General features: G+C 40.6%; 1 protein-coding gene across 2 annotated transcripts in view; it reads left to right on the top strand.

The window, feature by feature from the left end:
• INPP4B (inositol polyphosphate-4-phosphatase type II B) overlaps window positions 1–22,130 on the top strand; it is a 223,250-nt gene that overhangs the window by 82,842 nt on the left and 118,278 nt on the right. For both annotated transcript variants that reach the window (XM_083366960.1, XM_083366961.1), the window contains 4 exons: window positions 6,695–6,745; window positions 10,601–10,680; window positions 17,333–17,444; window positions 18,783–18,855. In XM_083366960.1, the coding sequence (XP_083223086.1) occupies window positions 6,695–6,745; window positions 10,601–10,680; window positions 17,333–17,444; window positions 18,783–18,855 (316 nt within the window). The remainder of the gene's footprint in view (window positions 1–6,694; window positions 6,746–10,600; window positions 10,681–17,332; window positions 17,445–18,782; window positions 18,856–22,130) is intronic.

Genomic DNA, 22,130 nt, shown 5'->3' with positions numbered 1-22,130 from the left:
AAGGCTCATCTGCAATGTCCATATAGACCACTGAAGGTTTCTAGAGTACTGTTCATGGCCTTAGACAGTGGTGGGATTCAAATATGTGAATGTGGATGCTGTGTCTGGAAGTCCATTCTGGGCCTGGGCAACAAAAAATTAGCTACCGGTTCTGCCGAACTGGTGCAAACTGGCTAAATCCCACCACTAGCCTTACAGCATTGGTTGTGACACTGTAGCCTAACATGCTCTCCACTCTGAGGGCAATAAGAAGTTTATGATTAGCCCTGCATTCTCATGGAAATAAGAAATAAAGCCTTTTCTAACAGATTAACTACTTGGTTTATCAAGAGCCATGGTTTATAAATGGCTTACTAAGAAATAAGCTTCAAAATAAATGAAATTCATTTTACAAAATATAAGTAGAAGTGGGTTAATCATGTGCCTATATATCATGTAGATTATTCCATTTTTAAAAAATTAGAATCTTTGCTCTGTTCTGGTAATGATTTCCATCATCCCATTCTACAGTTCCAGAGGAAGCATTCATTTACTGTATCTGTATTGTCTCATTAGATTAATGTGCTTTACTAGAAACTTTGTGCCTTTTCTAGGTTTTTTTGTGTGTATTTTTGTGTGTGTGTGTGTATTTTATTTTGCTGATACATTATGGATCAAACATTTCTGCAACAGAAGATCCATAAAAAGCTTCTTTGTGCAATGTACATCAAAGACAACCTCATGACAATAGAGTTTGTTATGCTCATTCCTTTTGCTATGAAAAGTGCCTCACAGGGTACAAGTGTAGTAGATAACAGCCAATAGTTATATGAAGTAATTTTCTACTGTATTTCACTTTGCACTATCACAAAGAAAGACACAGAAACCCTAATGACAAGTGTTAATATTTTTCAAATATATTTGTTCCATTCAATTTGGTCAAAGGATTACTGTGATAATATAGATATGTATGTTATTTAAAAGCATGTTCAACATATAAAAAGAATGAAACAGTTCCCACCTGTTAAAAAATTGCTCAGACATTGAAAAAGGGGGTTACTGGGCAGGCCTCATTTTTTTTTTAATTGCTGTTGTCATCTATTTCTTTGCGGGGGGAAACAGCTATATCCTTGATCTGTTCTAGAACCTGATGCTGATACAATATAGGAAAAGTTTCTTATTGTCTTCTTACATCTGCTGAACAGCATATACATCATTATTATTATTATTATTATTATTATTATTATTATTATTATTATTATTATTATTATTAATTTTATTTGTATACCGCCCTTCTCCCGAAGGACTATGTTTGTATGATATCCTTGTTAGAACAGAGACTTTCTTTAGCAAGCATTCGTGCTCAAAGTATTGGCCACAAAGATGTGATACCTGAAAAAAATGTTGGTGACCATGCTTTCTTTTGCTCTCCTTTGTTCATTTCCTTTAATGATGTTCCATACTGATGTTTCTCACGGCTAAGATGATGGATGGATGAATGATGGAGATTATTTCCAATTACTGCATTTATTCAACCAACAAAAATACACACATGCTATTATATTTATTAACTTCAGTTTTATTATATTATGTTGTTTGTCTATGGAGAGAAAATATACTGTACCAATTGAGTAATTTAAAAATAGATAATTTAGTAATACTATTTGAAAATGAAGTATTTTTGTGATATTAATGAAAGGTATATATCTATTCAGGATGATTTTTATTGTTGCATGATATATTATTCTGATTTCCATTCAAAAACTCACTAGGCTTTATTCATGCTAAAGGCCAAAACCTAGTGAGTTTTTGAACGGAATGAAACATTACATTTTAGTTACTTTTTTTCTCATGTACGTGAAGAAATATATCATTCAGCTTCAACTATAGGAGCATTTGATGGGAGCTCACCCCACCATGCAGCAGCCATTGGGTCCTGAATGTGAGCCTGCCAGTTGTCAGCTCAGCATCCTAACCATGTGAACCATGGCACTGCCTTCTACAGCACTAAAGAACATTCCTAACTTCCAAAATGGCAACGCCTTGCTTGGCTGCAGCTGCTTCTGCTCTCAAAAGTGTTGGGGTTTTAAAGATGAATGAGCCATCTGGATTGAGTGACTTTTTGAGAATTGAGACAAGAAAGTGTAATTGTATTGCTAAACTGTTGTATGACTGTCAGTCCATATTGGATATGGAGATATATAGCAAAGGAATTATTGATGAAACTGTTCTGAAGAGTCTGCATTGTTTTGGATTACTTGGGTGGAAAGAGTCAGCAGCAAATGTACCAGCGGTTTGCAGAGAGGGTGAGTTGTCACCTGCATTCTCTGGAGGTGACTGGAGGAAGAAAGGAAACAGCTAGAGGCAGAGTCAACGTTGTGTGATGAAGGCAGTGTTTGGGTGGCGGAGGCAATGGGGGGTGGCAGCCTTTGCAAGGAGGGAAGTTCCCCTCCAGCACTGACTGTCTTCAGAAGAGGAGGCAGTGTGACCGAAAGAGGAAACGTGGCAAATGTGGAGAACTAACAATTAGGCTAAAAGTTAAACCATATAGAGTGCCACTACCATATGTTTTGTTTGCTAATGCTCGCTCCTTAGAGCCAAAAACATTGCAGAAAGTTAACATTCGGAAAGCAGCAGGCCCAGATAATATCTCTGGACGTGTTCTTAGGGAATGTGCTTGTGTTGTTACAGATATTTTCAATCTTTCATCGCAGCAGGCAGTGGTCCCATTGTGTTCTAAGATGGAAGTTATTTTGCCAGTGCCAAAAAGGTCTACAATTATGGGTCTCTATGATTACTGTCCAGTTGCACTTACATCCATCATCATGAAATGTTTTGAGAGGTTAATAAAGGACATTATTGTATCCAGCATCCCTCCAGCATTTGACTCACTTCAGTTTGCTTACCATTAAAATCGCTCTACAGAGAATGTTATTTCTTCTGTCCATCTGAGCTTGGCACATTTGGAGGAAAGAAACACTCATGCGCGAATGCTGTTTGTCAACTTCACTTTGGCATTTAATACAGTCATTCCTCAGCATCTAGCAGATAAACTGGACCTTTTAAGCTTTAATACTCCTTTGTGCAACTGGTTTCTTGATAGGCCCCAGTATGTGCGAGTTGGGACTAACATTTCTAATACCATTTTCTTGAGCACAGGTTTTCCTCAGGGCTGTGTCCTAAGTCCGCTGTTTTTCACCCTGTTGACCCAAGACTCTTGTGCTAGGTTTGCTACCAACCACATTGTGAAGCCTTGGTGGAGCAGTGGGCTAATGCCTCCTTAAGTAACACCAGCTGCCTGCAATTAGTGCAGGTTCGCATCCCACCAGGCTCAAGGTTGACTTAGCCTTCCATCCTTCCGAGGTAGGTAAAATGAGGACCCAGATTGTTGGGGGCAATAAGCTGACTTTGTAATAATGCCGCTTGGGGCCCCCCGAAAGCCCTAATAAGCAGGCATATACATAGAATGAAGGCTATTGCTAAGCACATTGATTTGTGCTTAGATTGTAAGCCGCCCTGAGTCTTCGGAGAAGGGCGGGATATAAATGGGATTTAAAAAAAAGTATGCAGATGATACAACACTAGTGGGCCTTACTCAAGATGACAATGAGGGTGCTTACCGCAAGGAAATAGAGGGTCTGATGAACTGGTATAACAAAAACAGCCTCGTTTTAAACTTAGGAAAAACTAAAGAAATCATTGTTGATTATATATGTGTGTTATGTATGTGTATGGGTAGATATATACTTTCTTTTGAAGCAGGCAACAGAATTTCATTTTTAATGTGGGCCTGTGTGCTCATAGTAAAAAATGACAATAAAGGTTATTTTATCTTATATATGCCTGGAATACCTGCCATGTCTTCTTGACCTTGCGTAACTCAAGGGACTGACACCAAGAGAGCCCACTGAATAAAAAAAAATAACAAAATACACCCATAAATATCAGTTCTATACAATTACTGTCATATAGACTGTAGCTGCTATTTCCTTCAGAAAGCTGTGTCACCCCAACGTTGTTTGTTCCTGCCCTAAAGAAAAAAACAGGCTTTTACTGTAAGATTGTTGTGTTCACCAAGCCACATTGATCTATCATCAGTGCAAGCCAGAAACTATTTTTGAAGGGCACAAATAGAAGATGTTTGCCTTTAGTTAACCCATCATTACCATCAATTATCCCTCCAGATTTGTTTTCCTGCTCTTGTTTGAAAGGAATGTTTTATGCTTTGCAGTCAGTTTGCTTTCTATGCTTTATTTTCTGCTAAACCAACCAAACTCCTTGGCTGCTTCCTCTCCCCATTTTCCCAAATATAACTGTTTCAGCAGCTAATATAGTAGGTCTTTCTCACCACATAGTGGTGGTGAGATATGCAGAATATCCTTAGGAAGAAATCTGGCAGAAAGTTTCTTTTAAAAAAACCTTTCTTTCTTTCTTTCTTTCTTTCTTTCTTTCTTTCTTTCTTTCTTTCTTTCTTTCTTTCTTTCTTTCTTTTTTCTTTCCTTCCTTCCTTCCTTCCTTCCTTCCTTCCCTCCCTCCCTCCCTCCCTCCCTCCCTCCCTCCCTCTCTCTCTCTCTCTCTCTCTCTCTCTGTGTGTGTGTGTGTGTGTGTGTGTGTGTGTTCAACAGTGTCCCATAAATGGTAAAAAGTATTTATTTTAAAAAGAAAAGCTAACAAATGGGTAGCTCTGGAAAAGAAAAATAAGAAATAAAAGATGTCGATTTCTTCCAGCTTTTGAATAAGGGTTAGGGTTAGGCCAAGTGTCATAACTATTCTGCTGGTGAAGAAGATCCACTCTTATACACATGCAGCAGGGAAAAGCAGGAATACACCAAGAAAGGATTAATTATTAATATTAAACTGATTGTCATATCCACATAAAAGAATTTCTGGCCCCAAAAGAAGAACATTCTCATTCATCCCAATTCTCTTTATGTGAGCCATTGACTCCATGAACCCAACTTTAAATGGATAGCATAGATATGGTCTTATGTACCTTAAATGATTTATTTGGATAGATTCCGCTGAGGGATTTACAAGAATTCCTTTCCAAATCTTTACTATAGCCATAATCTTATAGGTGGTTCAGTGCTTGGTCTGATTGCCTGCCAAGATTAATACAGTAAAAAAAATTTTCCCCCAAATTTGAATTGATCTACGCTCCACAGAAATGTGCGACCACCGGGCCAGCCCTACAAGCAGCAGGTGCAGCGGTGGCACTGGCAGCAGGGGGAGGCATGTGATCCAGCCCTCCAGACACACCTGTTCCATCCCACCATCTGTCTTTGCTTGCCTGCGGCTGCTGCAGCTACAACAAGACAGGCGACTGTGTGGCCACACAGGCCAGATCGCATGCCTTTCCCTGCACCTCTGCTGCCGGTGCTGCCACTGCAGGTGATGTGACACAAGGGAAGTGGAGGGGCACGGGTGGTGCCAAGCTGCATCCCCTGCATGTTTGCTCCCCCAACCAATCTCATCCTCCAGTTCCGCCGCAGACACGGGAGCCTCCCACCTGCCACCCCACCCATGACATCCCCAGTGAATAGGAAGGGTGGAGAGCCCTTATCCCCAAAAGGCAGCCAGGACTCCAAAGCCCATGCAGCACAGGTGGGTCTGACCGCCACAATCGCAAGGCCAGCCCTCCAAGCAGTAGGCAGAGGCATGGGGGGGAGCACACGATCTGGCCTGCTGCCCCATCCCAGTCGCGGTGGCTGTGGGCAATCAAAGACAGGTAGTGGGGCCACGGTGAGGCAATCCAGCCAATCGCCATCAATTCCACGTTGTGGTCCCTGTGCTCTTGGCTACCGCCGTCCAATCTCACCCTCCAGTGAGCATGCCATGGGCCATGCTGGACACCTGCTGCCCAGGGCCCCAGGCAGCCTGTGTTGCCATCCGGGGGATCCCCGCAAAGCCCGAGAGGGTCGGCGAGTCTCCTCTGGTGCATCAGGCCCCAGCACTTGCCCTGGTCCCGCCCCCTCTGCCGGAGACCCCTGGATCCCTTCCATGGCCACCCCAGTTATGCTCACTCAGTCAGCTGCGACCACCCAGTCACAGCCACCCAGTCGGCCGCGACCACCTGGCCACAAACACCCCGGCCATGAGGGCAACCACAGTGCTGATGCAGCCCTCAATGAAACTGAGATTGACGCTCCTGCCTTACAGAGTAAGGGATTGCTATTTACTACTCATTTATATTTATTGTCTGAAGAGGGCAACCTATTTTTCAGTCATGTTGAGATAGAAAACAGATGAAAACAGCATAAGCTCTAAATAGACATATCATAGAAAGAAATCTATGAAGTCCCTCCAGAAGCTACCTGTTCCATATAAATGAAGCAGCCTCACCCACTTTGTGATCACAGACCCTGAAATGTTGCTTCTGAGAAAAGAGAATATTTGTAGTTCAGGGTTGGACTGTGGGTCCTTGGTGTTCTCTGAGCTTGGTTGTTTTCTTGCAGATGTTTCATTACCAAACTACAAGCTTGATTACCTACTAGATACCTAAGTCATCTGTGGCAAAATAATTTATAACCACAAGAATCTCTGAAATAAATGAAAAGGGGAGACTTATGAAGTTAAATTAGAATTAGAGGATGACGGAGTCAATGACAATTGCAGAATATTTCCTTTTAAATAAAATAGAGAAGGATCACTTTTTTTGTTCATGTAAAAAGAGACTAAATTAAATATTTGTTGATTTGTCAATTGATTTGTCTAGGTTCGGAGCAGCATTCTGGCAGAAAACAAAGATCCAAGGACAGATAGTGGGGTAGGTTAATTGTTGATATATGTGTCTGTATGTATTTACATTAAAACAGATAATGCTAAAATGATATTAAAGTTGTAATGATTAACTGTTCATGAGCTTTTTGTAAATTACATTTGTGCAAAATATTGAAGAATTGGATATACAACCATGGCACATGCTAAGTCCTTTTGTTTGTATGTTGGTATAGTAGGAAGTAATCCAGATATTGCAACGGCACTATGTTGTACATTTCTGTACAAAAACATACAGCTGTTATTTTGCCAAAATTGTATTGAATACCACAAAGCTTTTCTATAAATGATCGTATTAATTAGATAATTATCAGTGTCTGTACTTTCTGTACTCATAATTCTCTTAGATTACTTTTTGCAATCCTTTACAATGTCACCAGCTTCATTCATAATACTGCAGATAACCAATGAAATGCACTGAATATTTTTTTCCAGATCTCTGAACTATCACAACTGTCGATATATTAATATAATAAAGTGCCACATGTTTTACCATGTTAAAAAGTCTGTGCATATATTTTTATCATTTCCATCTTAATTATGATGGGATTAGTTAAGTTGCCTCAAAACTTATTTGTCTGAGCAATACAGTCATAAAGCACAAAATCATGTGACTCTATCACTTAGTGGCAACAATTCTGACAATCCCTGTTGCTGTTGTTAAGCAAGAATTGTGTTATTAAGAGAGGATTTCCTTGTGATTTCCTGCCAGCTTCCATAAGCAAAGTAAACAGGCAGAACTTTTGAATTCTGGATAATTTGCAAGCAGGCCAGCCAGCAGGTAATGAAAGTACCGTAATAATATAAATGTTAATAGAACTATTATTTCTCATGATTTGGAAACTGTATTTCTATTGATGTACCCTAAAATAGAATTTCTCTTTTTGGGACCCATGTGTTATTGCTGATTCATTTTCAGTTTGTGGTCAACATAATTCCAAGATTCTTTTCATATGTACTATTAACAAGCCAGGTATTTTTCATTCAATACCTGTGTATTTTTCTTTATTCTAAGTGGAAAAATCAGGTTGTTATGTATTATTCTGGTTTGAGCCTCCCTCTATCAAAATCCTTTTACATTTTGATTTCCTTTTAGAAAGTTACTTAGATTAGTCTGACCAATTCATGCTTTTCATTTGTAATTGGCATTATTTTCAGTATGCATACTGTTTAATTAATTGCCATTTGTTCTAGAATCTTCCTAAGTATTGATGTTTGCATATATACTATCAAGGCTGCAAAAGTGTAGTAATGTAGGGTATCACTGTAACTAACTAGTAGATCATATAAAAAAGAGATATGTGTAATATTGCTTTCTCTTTTTTTAACAATCCCAAAGCCAAAGAGTACTAATTAATATTTATAATATTACATCATTATATTACATACTGTGTTTATATGCAAGTCATTTAAACTGTTGTAGTTAATTATAATGGAAGCATGACATAAAACGTTTTGTTTATGGAACAGTCTAAAGGGATCAGAAGAGGATCATTGTTATGCATGTCAAAAGTGTTACAATGATACAAAAATCTTTTCTCTTCAATGTGACCTTTTAAAACTGAAGAGGCTTCAGAGATTTACAAGAGAATGATATATACAGACAGAGAAGTGTGTTTGACATGTCACATGTACCAAACTGCCCAATAGGATCCCTTTCCACAGTAGAAATTGGATTAGATGGAGGGATGTGGGAACCAACAAGTTTCTGAAAGACTGCCGTTTCCTAAGAGTAAAATAGCATTTTACTAGAACCAGATTTAATATCCTTCCTTCAGCACTCCTGCAGGCAAGCGTGATAAAACCCCAATAGCACAGCAAATGTATACATTTGGCAGTGGGGAAATTGAAGAAACCTTGCATATCTTATTGCATTGTACGTTTTACAGGGACATCAGATCAACGTACGTTCTCCCTCTCTTAGAAAAATTTCTAGGGAGAGCATCAAGGGCATCAAACGCCCTTCGCCCAGTGCGCTCCCACAGGGAGGGTCTGCTCAGGATCCCGCCGGTAAGAGATTGCCGGCGGGTGACACCCAGGGATAGGGCCTTCTCAGTGGGAGCGCCTGCCCTCTGGAACCAGCTGCCGGTGGAGCTGAGGACTGCCCCCGACCTCCAGTCATTCCGCCGGGGCCTGAAGACCTGGCTCTTTGAGCTCTCGGGCCCAGGCTGAGGAGAAATTTATTTTAATTGGGGTTTTTAATAGTACAGGGTTGATTTAATATTTTTTAAATTGGTTTTTAACTTTTGTATGGTTGATTTTTAATTCCCTGTAAACCGCCCTGAGTCCTCAGGGAAAGGGCGGTATATAAATGCAATAAAATAAATAAATAAAATAAATTTCCAGTACTCAAATGCAGCCACCACTCATGCAGTAGCCAAATTTTGTGCTTCTGCAATGATAATAAGGCAAAATGGTTAAAGAACTATAGATTTTATTTTTATCAACATTATCCATCACTAATCATAATATATTATTTTGTCTATTTTATTTATTGTTTTTAATGCTTTTATTTGTAATGCCGGTCTGTGATTGTAATAAAAATCTATTGATATTATAAACCTTTTGCTTAGTTACTACTATTTTTAATAACTTAGAGAATATATATTTTAATTAGCAAAGTTTTATTTACTAATTAATAAATTAATAAAGTTCTATTTACTAAAGCTTTATAGTTTTATTACATTAGAATTATTAATGTTAGCTAAATAAGTGTTATTGCAATAGCGGTATTCAGAGTATACGATATTCGATTTATTTTTTAGTTGCCAATATATAAATGCACCCAATTCTCCCTCTCACTCCAGTTTGTAATTGTTTTCTTTTATTTCCCTTTTTATTCATGTTGCTTGTCACTGACTGATTAAATAAATAAATAAACCAAATTGCACAACAAAAATAAGTGTGATCAATAGAGTTGGATGAATACATTTGCTTGCATCTGCAATAAAAAGAGAGAGGGAAACAAATTCCCCATATAATGTGCTGAATTAATAAATATAGCATTCATTCTACTAATATCATACTCTATTGTCTATATATGGGACACAGTTTGGTATAGTGGTTAAGGCACCAGGCTGGAAACTGAGAGACCCTTTGTTCTAGTCCAGGGGTAGGCAACCTTGGCTCTTTTATGACTCTTGGATTTCAACTCCCATGCTGGCTCAGAAATTCTGGGAGTTGAAGTTCTTGAGTCATAAAAGAGCCAAGGTTGCCTACCCCTGTTCTAGTCCCACCTTAGGCCCAAAGTCAGCTGACTGACCTTGGGTCAGTCATCGTCTCTCAGGTCTAGGAAAGTGGCAAGGCCAAACTACTTCTGAAAAATCTTGCCAAGAAGATTGGAGAGACTAGTCCAGGCAGTCAATCACAGAGAGTCAACAATGACTCTTAAAAATAAATAAAATAGCTATGTAGAAACACCTCCGGAAAATAAATAGGTTCGTATTTGGCAAATAACTGATAGTGCCTGCAAGCCTGACTAATGAATGACAGCAATAAACATCTTCACGGTTAACCTCAACTGTAATATCAAAATAATTAAACCTAAAAAGGTATCTTCTCTTAGAGCTTTGTATTTTTAGCATGCAGTTTTTCAGGTTTTCAATTCTCTGTTCCAGTTTAAGCAATTATCAAGAATACCATCGTTGATTTGTGAAAGCATTCAGTGGTAAATAAATGTTCAGTTTGCTACTTAATATTTATCTTTTGCCCTCAATGTTATCATTTTGTTTGTTTCTGGTTGAAAGAGAAACCATTACAATTTGAGAAACTCTGTTTTTTGTACATCTCATAGAACCCTTATCTTTTGTGAATCTTTGTATCTAATCTTTCCTTTGGTTTCTAGCGAAGTTTCCTGGGTTCTGCTACTTTTAAAGTAGGCGAATTGGTGAAGTCAGAAGAGCAGCAGTTGACTCTTAGCCTCAGGTAGGTCTTCCTGTTAATTACAAATTTTGTAAAATTAAGAAATCTACCATCGGATGACTGTTGCTTTTCTATCTTTTATTTAAAATTAATGCAAATTTTATAAAATATGCTGAAGGATTTTCTTCAGTCCTATAGGGAGATTACTTGCTCCATTTCTATACTGCATACTTGAATTATCCTTTTATCTTTTTAGCTAAAAAATCATGTGCAATAATACTACCTCATTTTGTATCGTTTTTGAAATGTGATCAACTTCAGATCTTGAACAACATGATTTCCCTCTATTTAAGTGCTCACAATAAACCCTCAGTTTAACAGCCGATTCAGGAAAAGGGATATCTGTTAAATCTCAGTGTACATTGTTTACATCAACTTGAATTATTTTTGTAATTACATAATTGGCATAAATAATATGTGCAGACTTTAACTGGAAACATAAATTCATGCTTACACACACAACCCTACAATCCTGCAGCAAGCAATGAAAAATGAATATATTGAGCATATTTGAACGTTTCTGAAATAAAACACATAGTGGTAAAAGCTTTAAACTCCTGTGTGCAAAGTGATAACTACCAATCTGCAATCTGCCCTCACAATGACAGCAAATGTGCACAAAGCATGTCTGCAAGGGAAATTTAGATATATTTCTCCTATACTCCAAATCATTACTCCTGTCATGAACAAAGCAAATTTTGAAACAAGAGGGATGTTTGGGTGTGTACATAATAAATTATTAGATAAATAAGTGTTAATAAAGGGAACAATGGATACCGGTTACATATTCTTGGACACTCAATATTTGACTTTGAAATAATAGTTTTAAAGATAATGATCTTGGATAGTGTTTCTGAGAGGAATTTAAAATTGGAGATACGTGACCTGTGTCAGATTAAGCATCTGCACATACAGAAGCATAGTGGGTAAATGGATTTTACTTGGGAGTGGCCAGGCATGTCCCAAAAATATTTACACACACATTTCTCAAACACTTCCCAGGTCCTTAAAAGCTTGCCTGAATAAAATTGTAGTCATAATCTGAAGGAACAGAGTCATTATAGACATAATCCAAGTCCTTGTCTGAAGGGCAAGATATAGCAAAGCCATCAGCTAAGTCATATCAGAAAGAAACAGTGTTTCCACAAGCACGTTTCTGGAAGTAACTGAACAATTGTTGGGTAAATGGAGCAGTTGTTCCGAACAAAAAGTTGCTGGGCAGTGATGGTTCTTAAATACAACTTTCTATCACCACAGGCAATCAAGTTCAAGAACCTAACAAAAGACAAGAAGCCACACAATGCCTTTGTGCTGCTTGGTGTTTTTAGTTCTTGACCTAGAGGGAAAGTCATGGATTCCATCCCTCGACACCTGATGCTGCCAGCTGTTCTGCATATTCCTTATCTCCATCAGATTTATGTGCCTCATTGCTAGGTTCTCCTTGATGGCATTCACACAGGGACTCTGGAGTAGCACTTCCAGCTTTTTTCTAGCATTTATCTGGACCACCAGGAGCAGCATCTTCTAGCTCAGACACTTTCCAATTTGAGATGTCCACAACAATACTATCCATTATCTGAAGCACTCAAGGTGACGTTTCATGGTTGCTAAGATTCAGGTTCCATGAAAGAATTACCACTGTTGACAAGTTGCAATAAAACATGTTGGATTAAGAAATTGGAGGCAATATTAGATAACAGCATAGAGCAGTGGTGGCGAATCTTTTAGAGACCGAGTGCCCAAACTGCCATCGAAAACCGTGTTATGTATCACTGGGTGCCGGGCAGGCGTGGCCTGCTGGGTGGGCATAGCCCCCTGGGTGGGCATGGCTACAGTGGTCATGCCACTGGCTGGGCGTGGCCAGAGTGGGCATGGCCAGCTTGATGTTGCTCCTGGGGAGGCTGGGCAGGGTTGGGGAGATCCAGGGGGTCTCTGGCAGGTGGGGCAGTAGGAAGGAGGGCATCTTGCTAATCTGTTGGCTTGGGGGGGGAAGGAGGCAGCTACACCCCCTCCCACATGCTGCGGTCTCACGAAAGCAGGATGAAAACTCCAAAAACTGACAAGAAAAAAATAGTTAAAACAGAAGAGTGTCTTGCGATGGTTTCCTTCCCTGGGAGGGTGGGGGGCATGGGAGGAGGCTCCTGAGCGCCGCAGCTCTTCTGAGGGGGGTGGAGAGTGGGGAGGGGCTGTGCTGGGATCGGGGCTCCTCATGCCTTCCGCTGCCTGCCTGCGCTCTTCTGCTGCAGATGCTGCAGCTCCATTTGCCTGGCAGAGCGGAGACGTGCTCATGCATGGTGACGCACATGGGGTTGCTGCCTCACTTTCCATGCCGTGCTGGGGCTGAGCTGGGCTGGACTGGGTACAGAGCCTCCTCGCAGGTTCCCCTACAGACTGGGAACGCCCACCCCACCTACCGCTCATCCTAAGGCAGCTGCCGCTATCCTACACTCTCCAGCCTGTGGCCAGCCAGCTAAGTGCGCTGGAATGCCTCCCTTCGGGCTCCCTCAGCCTCTCCCCCCACTCCATGCTGGGGCTGGTCAGATTCCTCCTGTGGGCAGTCCTGCACCTGTCCCCAGCCAGCCCTCATCCTCCATCCTCCGGTGATGGGCTGAAGAGCGCGGGATGGCGGCAGGTGCCCCAGGACAAGCGGTAGGTGGGGTGGGCGCTCCCAATGTCCGTGGGGGAAGAAGCGGTGAGGCTCCATGCCCAGTGCAGCCCAGCCCCGGCACAGCACGGAAAGCTAGGCAGCAGCCCCATGTGTGTCCCCGTGCGCCAATGGGCCCCCACCCTGCCAGGTAAGCGGAGCCACGGCATCTGCAGCAGAAGAAGACAGGTGGGCAGCCACACTTCTCATCCCCTTTAGCCTCCATCTGCCCGAGGCCAGAGTTCGGCGCGTCCAGCTGGCTGGCGACAGACCGGAGAACGTGGGATGGCAGCAGCTGCCCCGAGATAAGCAGTAGGTGGGGTGGGTGCTCCTGATGTTCGCGGGGGAAGAAGCGGTGAGAAGTTTCCGCGCCCAGCCAGGGCACGGCATGGAAAGCGAAGCAGCAGCCCCACGTGTGTCTGACCCAACCCTCACAGAGTGCCATTCTCCCGCTGCCCCAACCCAACCCTCGCAGTGACCTGACCCGGTTCCTTACCTCCACCTGGCTTTTTCCATGGCCTCATGGCAGTGGCACTGGGCAGGAGGCAGCAAACAGCTGGTTTTGGTGTGATGCAACTGTTTGCCGCCTTGCATATTGCACCCAATGCTGCTGCAATGCGGCAAGTGGGCAGCCACGGTTCTCACTCCCCTCCAGCCTCCATCCGCCCGAGGCCAGACCTCGGCGTGCCCAGCTGGTGGGCAATGGACTGGAGAGCATGGGACGGTGGCAGCCGCACCAAGATGAGCAGTGGGTGAGGTGGGTGCTCCTGATGTTCGTGGGGGAAGAAGCAGTGAGGAGGATCTGCGCCCAGCCACGGCACAGCATGGAAAGCGAGGCAGTAGCCCCATGTGTGTCTGACTCAAACCTCACAGAGTGCCATTCTCCCGCTGCCCCGACTCAGCCCTCGCAGTGACCTGACCCAGTTCCTTACCTCCACCTGGCCTCATGGCTGTGGCAATGGGCAGGAGGCGGCAAACAGCTGGTTTCGGCATGACGCAACTGTTTGCCCCCCCCACGCACTGCACAGTTTGCCCTGCCACCACCGCTGCATGGGGGACCATGGACCGGGGGAGCTCCACACAGCGGGACTGCTGCTTACCTTTGATGGCCCCGATGAGGGCATTGCCGTCCTTGACCATGTCCTTCAGGAATTTGTTGGTGTGCTCCAACTCCTGCTCGGAGCACCAGAGCCGCTTGTGGAAGCCTGGGCTTTCCAGGTAGCAGTTGCTGAACTCCAGCATTAGCTGCCCCATGGCTGCCCCAGCCCCTCGCAGCCTCAGCCCTGGTGGCGCACTTGCCTCCCACAGCAGAGGGGCCGGGGCAGCCGGGGGCGGCTCTGGGCAAGGCAGGCGGTGCTTTAGCAGCTCTGCATTGGTGGCTGTGGCCGGGCTGGCTCTGAAAGAGGCGAGCAGGACGCCTGGTTGGGAGGAAGAGTGGGTGGACAGGCAGGCCTCCGGTCCCTCCCCTGGTGAACCACCCTTTGTTCGCCCGGAGTCTTGTGGCAGGCACCTCCCTCATAGCCAACTGGCTCTTGCAATGCCCATGCTCCAGCCATGACCTTTGCCTTACAAGCTGTGAGGGGAGGGGGCATGCTGGGCTGGTGGTTCTGGGCACTGGCAGCTGTCTGCCCTGCTGGGCGCCCTTTCACAGCTTCGGCCAGGAAGCCTCCGATGGGGGTCCGTCCTCCACGCAGAGTGAGGCCTGGGAGGTGATGGCCGGACCCCTGGCTTGGCCTCTTCGCCTCTATTCCCGACCAGGCGCTGACAGGGCGGGGCCACCGGGCAGGTTGCCAGCCAGGAGTTGGCCTTTTGGGAGAGCAGAACCCCCATCCACACCTGTGGCCTGAGTGGCCAGCCCATTCTGACCAGGGACAACGTGATCACAACTCGCCTTTGACTCCTGGAGGCCGCAAGGGCAGCCCACAGCATGGGGAATAGTAGCCTGTCATGGCAGGGGGAGGGAAGATTGGTGCCCCAAGGAATGGAAAGAGTGGAGCGAACATTCCCCCAAGCCCTGGCCAAGCCACCGCACAGATTGCCCTGCCGCTGCTGCCATTTCCCCCTGCCCCCTGCATGAATTGCTCTGCTGCCGCCAGGGGAGCACCAAAACTCACTTGCACCTCTTTCTCTGCAGCTGCTCTCTGACTCCCGGTACAGTGAAAGAAAGCGAAAGCACTGGCACACGTGGAGAGGGGGAGGGGAGCAGCCGGGCCCCACCTTTCTGGGGCGATGCTGCACGTGCTCACAAGGACAACTCTGCGTGCCACCTATGGCACATGTTCCATAGGTTCGGCACCACGGGCATAGATCTTGTAAAATGGTGAATGGCTGCCATTTAGGTTCTCTCAGAGGATCCTAACGGATAAATAATTGTTTTATTTCCTGCCATATAAATGCCAGTGACTGGATGTCACCCTAAATTTGATTTATATTTTGAAGCTCATACAGGGACCTGTGTGTTTTTATGTGACCCAGTCTAAGTCTATGCTAGAAACAGTCTAAAACTGAACTTTAAGAATAATTTAAAAAAATGCTAAAACATTTATAAAATTTATAAATGTACATGGGTACCTCAGGCTTATAAGCAATAACAATACTAACTTGCTGCAGAATAAAAACAAGGCATAAACAAGTTCTTTTTAAATACGCCACAGAATAACTTTAGCCACACATTATCACGTGACCACATCCGAACTCAAAGGAATTGTTTTATTTCTTTTTATGCCGTATTGTGAAGTTTCTGCACATGGATATATTGAGACAAACCAACTCAACAAATCTAAATGTATTATCTGTTTTACCACAGTTTATGCCTAGTTGGAATTATACAGGTTCCTGAGAGGTGAATAGTGGCATGATTTCATGGATGAGCTATCTTACATATCCATTACATTCTTTGGAATTATGAGAGATGAAAGTACATTCTGACAATTCTGGTTTTATTAAAAAAATCACAAAATATTTAGATTTGGAAGAAGTACTTCTTGTGGTGACCCCCATTTTATGTCATAAACTTCCACTGAAGCCAGATTGGCATTACTTGTACTGCCCTTTTGTTAATTTGCAACATGGGATTGTTTTATTGAATTTTTGGAAATTTATATTCATCTTATAATATATATCATTTTTATGCTGAAATCATATTGTGACTTTGAAAATATATTATCATTGGTAGTTTGCAGAATTGTATGATTTGGCAGTACGTGGTGGCTCAGTGGGTTAGGACACTGAGCTTGTCGATCAGAAGGTCGGCAGTTTGGCGGGTCGAATCCCGAGTGCCACGTAGCAGAGTGAGCGCCTGTTACTCGTCCCAGCTTCTGCCAACCTAGCAGTTCGAAAGCACGTAAAAATGCAAGTAGAAAAATAGGGACCACTATGGTGGGAAGGTAACAGTGCTCCATGCGCCTTTGGCGTCTAGTCATGCTGGCCACATGACCACGGAGACGTCCTCGGACAAGTCCTCTTCGGCTTTGAAACGGAGATGAGCACCAGCCCCTAGAGTTGGAAACGACTAGCACGCATGTGTGGGGGAACCTTTAATGAAAAGCTAAGATGTAGTGTATCAAATCTGAAGAATTATAAAGCTGTAATTTCTTTTCCTTGAATGTAATATCCTGAAAAAACAAGGTAATACTCTTGTTAAGTTCGGATTTGGAACAAAACATCACAGGCTAGCAAAAGAGATTTTCTACTTCTTGCATGCACAATGGCGGTCAATATTTAGGGACAGTATCTGTTTTAAATTCTCTGTGGATATTTTGCATATAGCTTTATTCCGTTCAGAAATTACTATGGAGAACAAGTAGTAAACATATGCTGCAGCATTTCAGATTATAAATGTGATGTTGGATATACTGTTTGCTTAAATGTCAGGATCCATTTGTGACAGTGATTGCAAGACAGCATGTTGTACTTAATTGCTTTTAATAGAGAATGAAAATCATTTAGTTAATGAAGCTGCTATGTGGGATGAAAATAAAGTTCCCTTATCTTTTCCATATCTTTATTCAGGAGTTTAGATGGTGGGAAGACATTTGGCACAATAGATGTCAGATTTATAAACATGGGAAAGACTGAAGATGGGGAATCAGATCAGATCACATCAGATGGGAAAGAACAAAAGGTAAAAACACAGGTCTGTGCACAAATTAAATTAGAATTATCAAGTTATTTCAGAAACCTATGTAAAAGTGTGTAACCTTCAAAACTATATATCCAAAGCTGTATATGGTATAGAATTTTAACATATATTGTTAAAAGAAAATAACTTTAAAACAAAACAAATAAACAGCTTAGTATAAATTAGGCTGCTCTCCTGTTTCTCCGCACTTCTACTTAACATAGAAATGGAGTAGATGATTTTAAAGATTTGTTGTTAATAAAAGGTCATGTTATTGATGAATGTATGGTAACCTCTTTTTCTTCTGCTCTCATTTTTGCTCATCCTAGCTTCACATATTTTGAAATACTTGATCACTTTTCCTCTGTATGGAATAGAGCTATGAAAACAAAGGAGGGCATTTTAATCCTCAGTCTTAAAAATTGGTATTCTAGCTTTTGCTATTTTAGGAAAGAAAACATCCTACTTGCTTTATGATGCATTCCTGTGATTGACAGACACCATGGCAAGAAAGTTATATAGTTAGTTACTTTTCTCAATCACTCATTTTCTGGATTAACACAATACGTTTTGCATATGTTTCTTTTTGCTACTTTAAGCCAGTTTACTTTGAGGCAGTTTAATTAGAGAAGTCATTGCATCAAGCCTAGCACATTGATCTACAATCACATAAGTTAGATTGTTCATTTAGTCAAGGATTTTCAGAGGGGGGGGAGGAAGGATGGACGGACTCTGGACATTGTAAAACAAGATGAAAAGAATGTGTCTAACAACATGTACTGCCCCCTTGCTAAGGTTATGATATGCCTCTTATTGGTCTTCTCTGGGTGCTGTGAAGCTTCCAGCTATTGGGAATAGTCATAAGTATGAATACTGTTGGCCAAAAGGAATAACAATAATTCTTAAGCATCTTGCAAATAAAGTAATATTTTTTAAAGCAGCCTTTAGTTCCTGATTTCCTCATTTTGTAAGAAATTAAACATTTTTTCCACTCAAACTCACAACAATTCTGACATTTTAAAGATATTAAAGTAAAAGATATGCACTATGGTATTAACTAGGTAGTACATTATACTGAATTCAGTATGATTGCTTTATAACCCAGATTGTTGGGGGCAATTAAGCTGACTTTGTAATAATGCCACTTGGGGGTGTGTGTGAAAGCCCTAATAAGCAGGCATATACATAGAATGAAGGCTATTGCTAAGCTTGTAAGCCGCCCTGAGTCTTCAGAGAAGGGCGGGATATAAATGCAATTAAAATAAAATAAAATAAATAAAATAACTCTTATTTTTACTCTGTTATGAATTCTTGTTTACATTTGCTAACTTTATCTTTCAGTGTGCCTTGGTTTATTCATGTTCACCTGCAGAAAACATAATTAATAGAGATAATTTACCATTATTAAATGCAGGTATGTACATTTAATTTATAATGGTGAGATTAACTGAATGCTTAATGTTAACCTTTGTATTGAATTAAAAGATTGAGATAGCTTCAGGCTCATATGATTTCTATTAGCTTCTGGTAAGGGTGAAAGATTGTTCAGTAAGCAAGACATGCTTACTGTACAATCATCTCTCCACAGATAGGTAATTTCCCCTGCAGAAATTCCTTGAAATCATCCACTCATTTTCTCTGCTGGCTTCATTTGAAAGCCAGAATTGTACTTCATGCATATTAGTGTAATCTGGAATGTATATAATGATGGATGTATATATAAACTATTAGCATATAGGCAAAATTGTAACCGGAGTTCCAATTTAAACCAGTCAAACTTTCTGTGTCAACGTAGTAACAAAGATAAATCACTAGAATTTCAAGCAGAGCTCTGTCCTTCCAACACTACTCGCTTGGATAGTTGAATTTTTCTCCTAAAGTTTCTTTGTTGGATAGTGATTCAGTGTATTGCTGCTCATTCAGCCCATGAGTCGCCATTAAGATTTTTTCCAACAAGATAGCCTAGATCACTCAGACAGTGCATTTAATCACAGTCATATGATGAATGTGATAAAATTTGTTCTTTTAAATAGATATCAACAGACATTCAAATGATTTATAGAATATATGTGCGTGCACATACATACAGTACACCTGTTTAACTTCTGTATCTTGAACTGCTCATTGTATCCTTTGCCATTCTGGATATAAAATGAGGGGATTGGAAATTGTAGATTATAAAATCTCTTATGTTGGAAGGCTATTGTCTTTATTCTTAAATATCTGCTTAGGATATGAATCCCAAATCCTTTATAAATTATGAAGTCTTTGTTGGGAAATAAGCATGAGAAGTAAACATTAATAATAATATAATACTAGTATATTGCCCAATTTTCAATGAATCTGAGTGGCTATTCATTGTTAATCTAATAAACTATTGTTCAATTTCAATTCTTATTTTAAGGCTTTTGAGCTTTATTACTAATCATTTATCAATTGCAAATGTTGGCATTAAAATAATATTGTGTAAAAGAATACATGAATGGCCTTAAAGAAGGTATCAGAAGCCATTACATAAACACCAGGTTTTCCCTGGAAGGGAGGAGGTAGTGAGAAAAAAACTGATGACTGTTCCACCTTGATTCTTCTTGGTATAACAGGGAAAGGAATGTAGTATGTCTTTGTTTTATACTATATAATGAGTGATACCTGGTATTTACAATAATAAGTCTGTTATCGTCCCCTACAACAAATGTTCCAATAGTGTTTGTGAAATTTGTTTTTCAATCTAGCCTAATTCAAGGGACTGACAATTAGCTTATCTACATGTATTTTTTTGTTAAAAAAATCAGTCAAACAGAGAGGGCTCCATAAAGGATAATGACGCTGTAAAGGAAATAAGGGACTTTTCTTAATGTTTTGACCTTCCCAAAATTAAGTTTCTTTTCTGTTCTTTACAAGCAAGTTCTTTTTATGAGATACATTATTAGAGCCACTAATGCAGAGGAAATTTTAATTATCTCTATTCAGAGGTTTTCTCTGAAGCATAGTGTAACTTAATATTTAATTTTGGATTGTATCTTCTCTAATCCCCCAGACAACATAATAACAAAACTGAACACATTTGAATGGCACAGATAGGGAAAAGCTAGTTCATACAAATCACTAGTAAGTCTTTTGTTGCAAAGTTTTCGTGGATTTATAAACAAATATTAATATAAAATGAAGTATTTCAATAATTGGCAATAAAAGAAATGTAAAACCGAGATATTAAAAATAATTTAAATAGCAATTAAAACAGTTAAAGTCAACAATTAAAAACCAAGACAAAACTATATCTTTTAAAGGCTTATTAAAGGCTAATAAAGATACTAGGCCTTCAGCACTTCAGGGGGTATTTTTTAAACAGCTGGAAGGATAATGTAAAGATCTTACTCCCAAGTCATGACATTTGGAGGCCAATGTCCTCATAAGATTTCAGTAAATATGGCAGTTCATATAAAAAGGAATATTCTATCAAAAATCTGAAGGATGTTTTAATGTAGTGAATGAAGTGTAATCAATTAAATACTCTATCATAAGTGTAATAAGGTCTGTTTACTTCTTCCAAAATCAACATGGCTTCTGAATGTTGTACTAACTGAAGTTTTTAGACTTAAATGAAAACAGTCCCATATAAAACATTACTATAGTGAAAGTTAGAAATTGCCAACATACAGATCACAGTTTTAAGCAAATTATTTTTCAGAAAGTTAGCATATTGCCTGATCAATCATTGACTGTTTGAAACAGTTTGGAAAAGAGAGATATTTGAATCCAGAAGCACAGGAGAATGAAATCCTGTCTAGAAGAGGCAAATTTACCTTGTCTCTGGAGTAATGAAAAGTTCCATCTTGTAAAAATTCAATTTCAGCCCCTTATGAAGAGCATACCAAGGAGCTACACCATTTCCTAAAATAAAAATTAGGTCCACATGTGAACAATTTTGGAGAAGCTGGGAATATAATTGAAGAGGAAATAGATATAAACAATTAAGAAATGGAAGCTACATACATTGGTAGTTTAAATGGTAATTTAGCTCAGGAATTAAAAAAAACGTGATAAGAAATGTTTCAAATTACTAATGAGCTCTGCCTTAAAGCAATTTACAACAAATGAGAGTTTGAAATTCCTACTGTCCATTTAGTCCATGTTTAGTTTTAAATATATTTGACTGACCTGTGTGTAATTCTTGCTTCCTTGATCTCACCCAAGTCTGTGTGGAGCTTGACATATAGTGTATCACCCAGTATTAGATCCCCTACTAAATTCTCCCAAATAGTTTCAAGTGGATCCTGAAAGGCACTGGAGAATAATGGTAAAATGAGGACCAACATATAACAGTTCCCATTTCAAGAAGAAATTGTCTCCAAGTGATACCATATGAAATTTATCTGAAAAATAGGAACACAACCATAATAGACCAATGACTCTAATTTCCAAATCTCTCAGCCAATTCAGAAGGATAAGATGATTGATTGAAAGCTACAGAAGATCAGAGTACATTCTCTTGGCTGATCCCCAAACAAAGATAATTCATTGTGCTTACTAATATAATTTGAGCTTTATGATCCACTTTTCAAGGACAAAAACAAATGGGTGGAAGCTTTACAGTGAGAGATCCACAGTTGAATGAAGGAAGAATTTCCTGAGATATATTAAGTAATAGAACAATTGCCTCTTGAGGTTGTGGGTGCTCTGTCACTGGAG

This window comes from Vipera ursinii (assembly GCF_947247035.1).
Source record: "Vipera ursinii genome assembly, chromosome: 7".
NCBI classification, from domain to species: Eukaryota; Metazoa; Chordata; class Lepidosauria; order Squamata; family Viperidae; genus Vipera; species Vipera ursinii.
The sequence above is the reverse complement of the archived record's forward strand: the minus strand, read 5'-3'. Positions and strand labels throughout refer to the sequence as shown.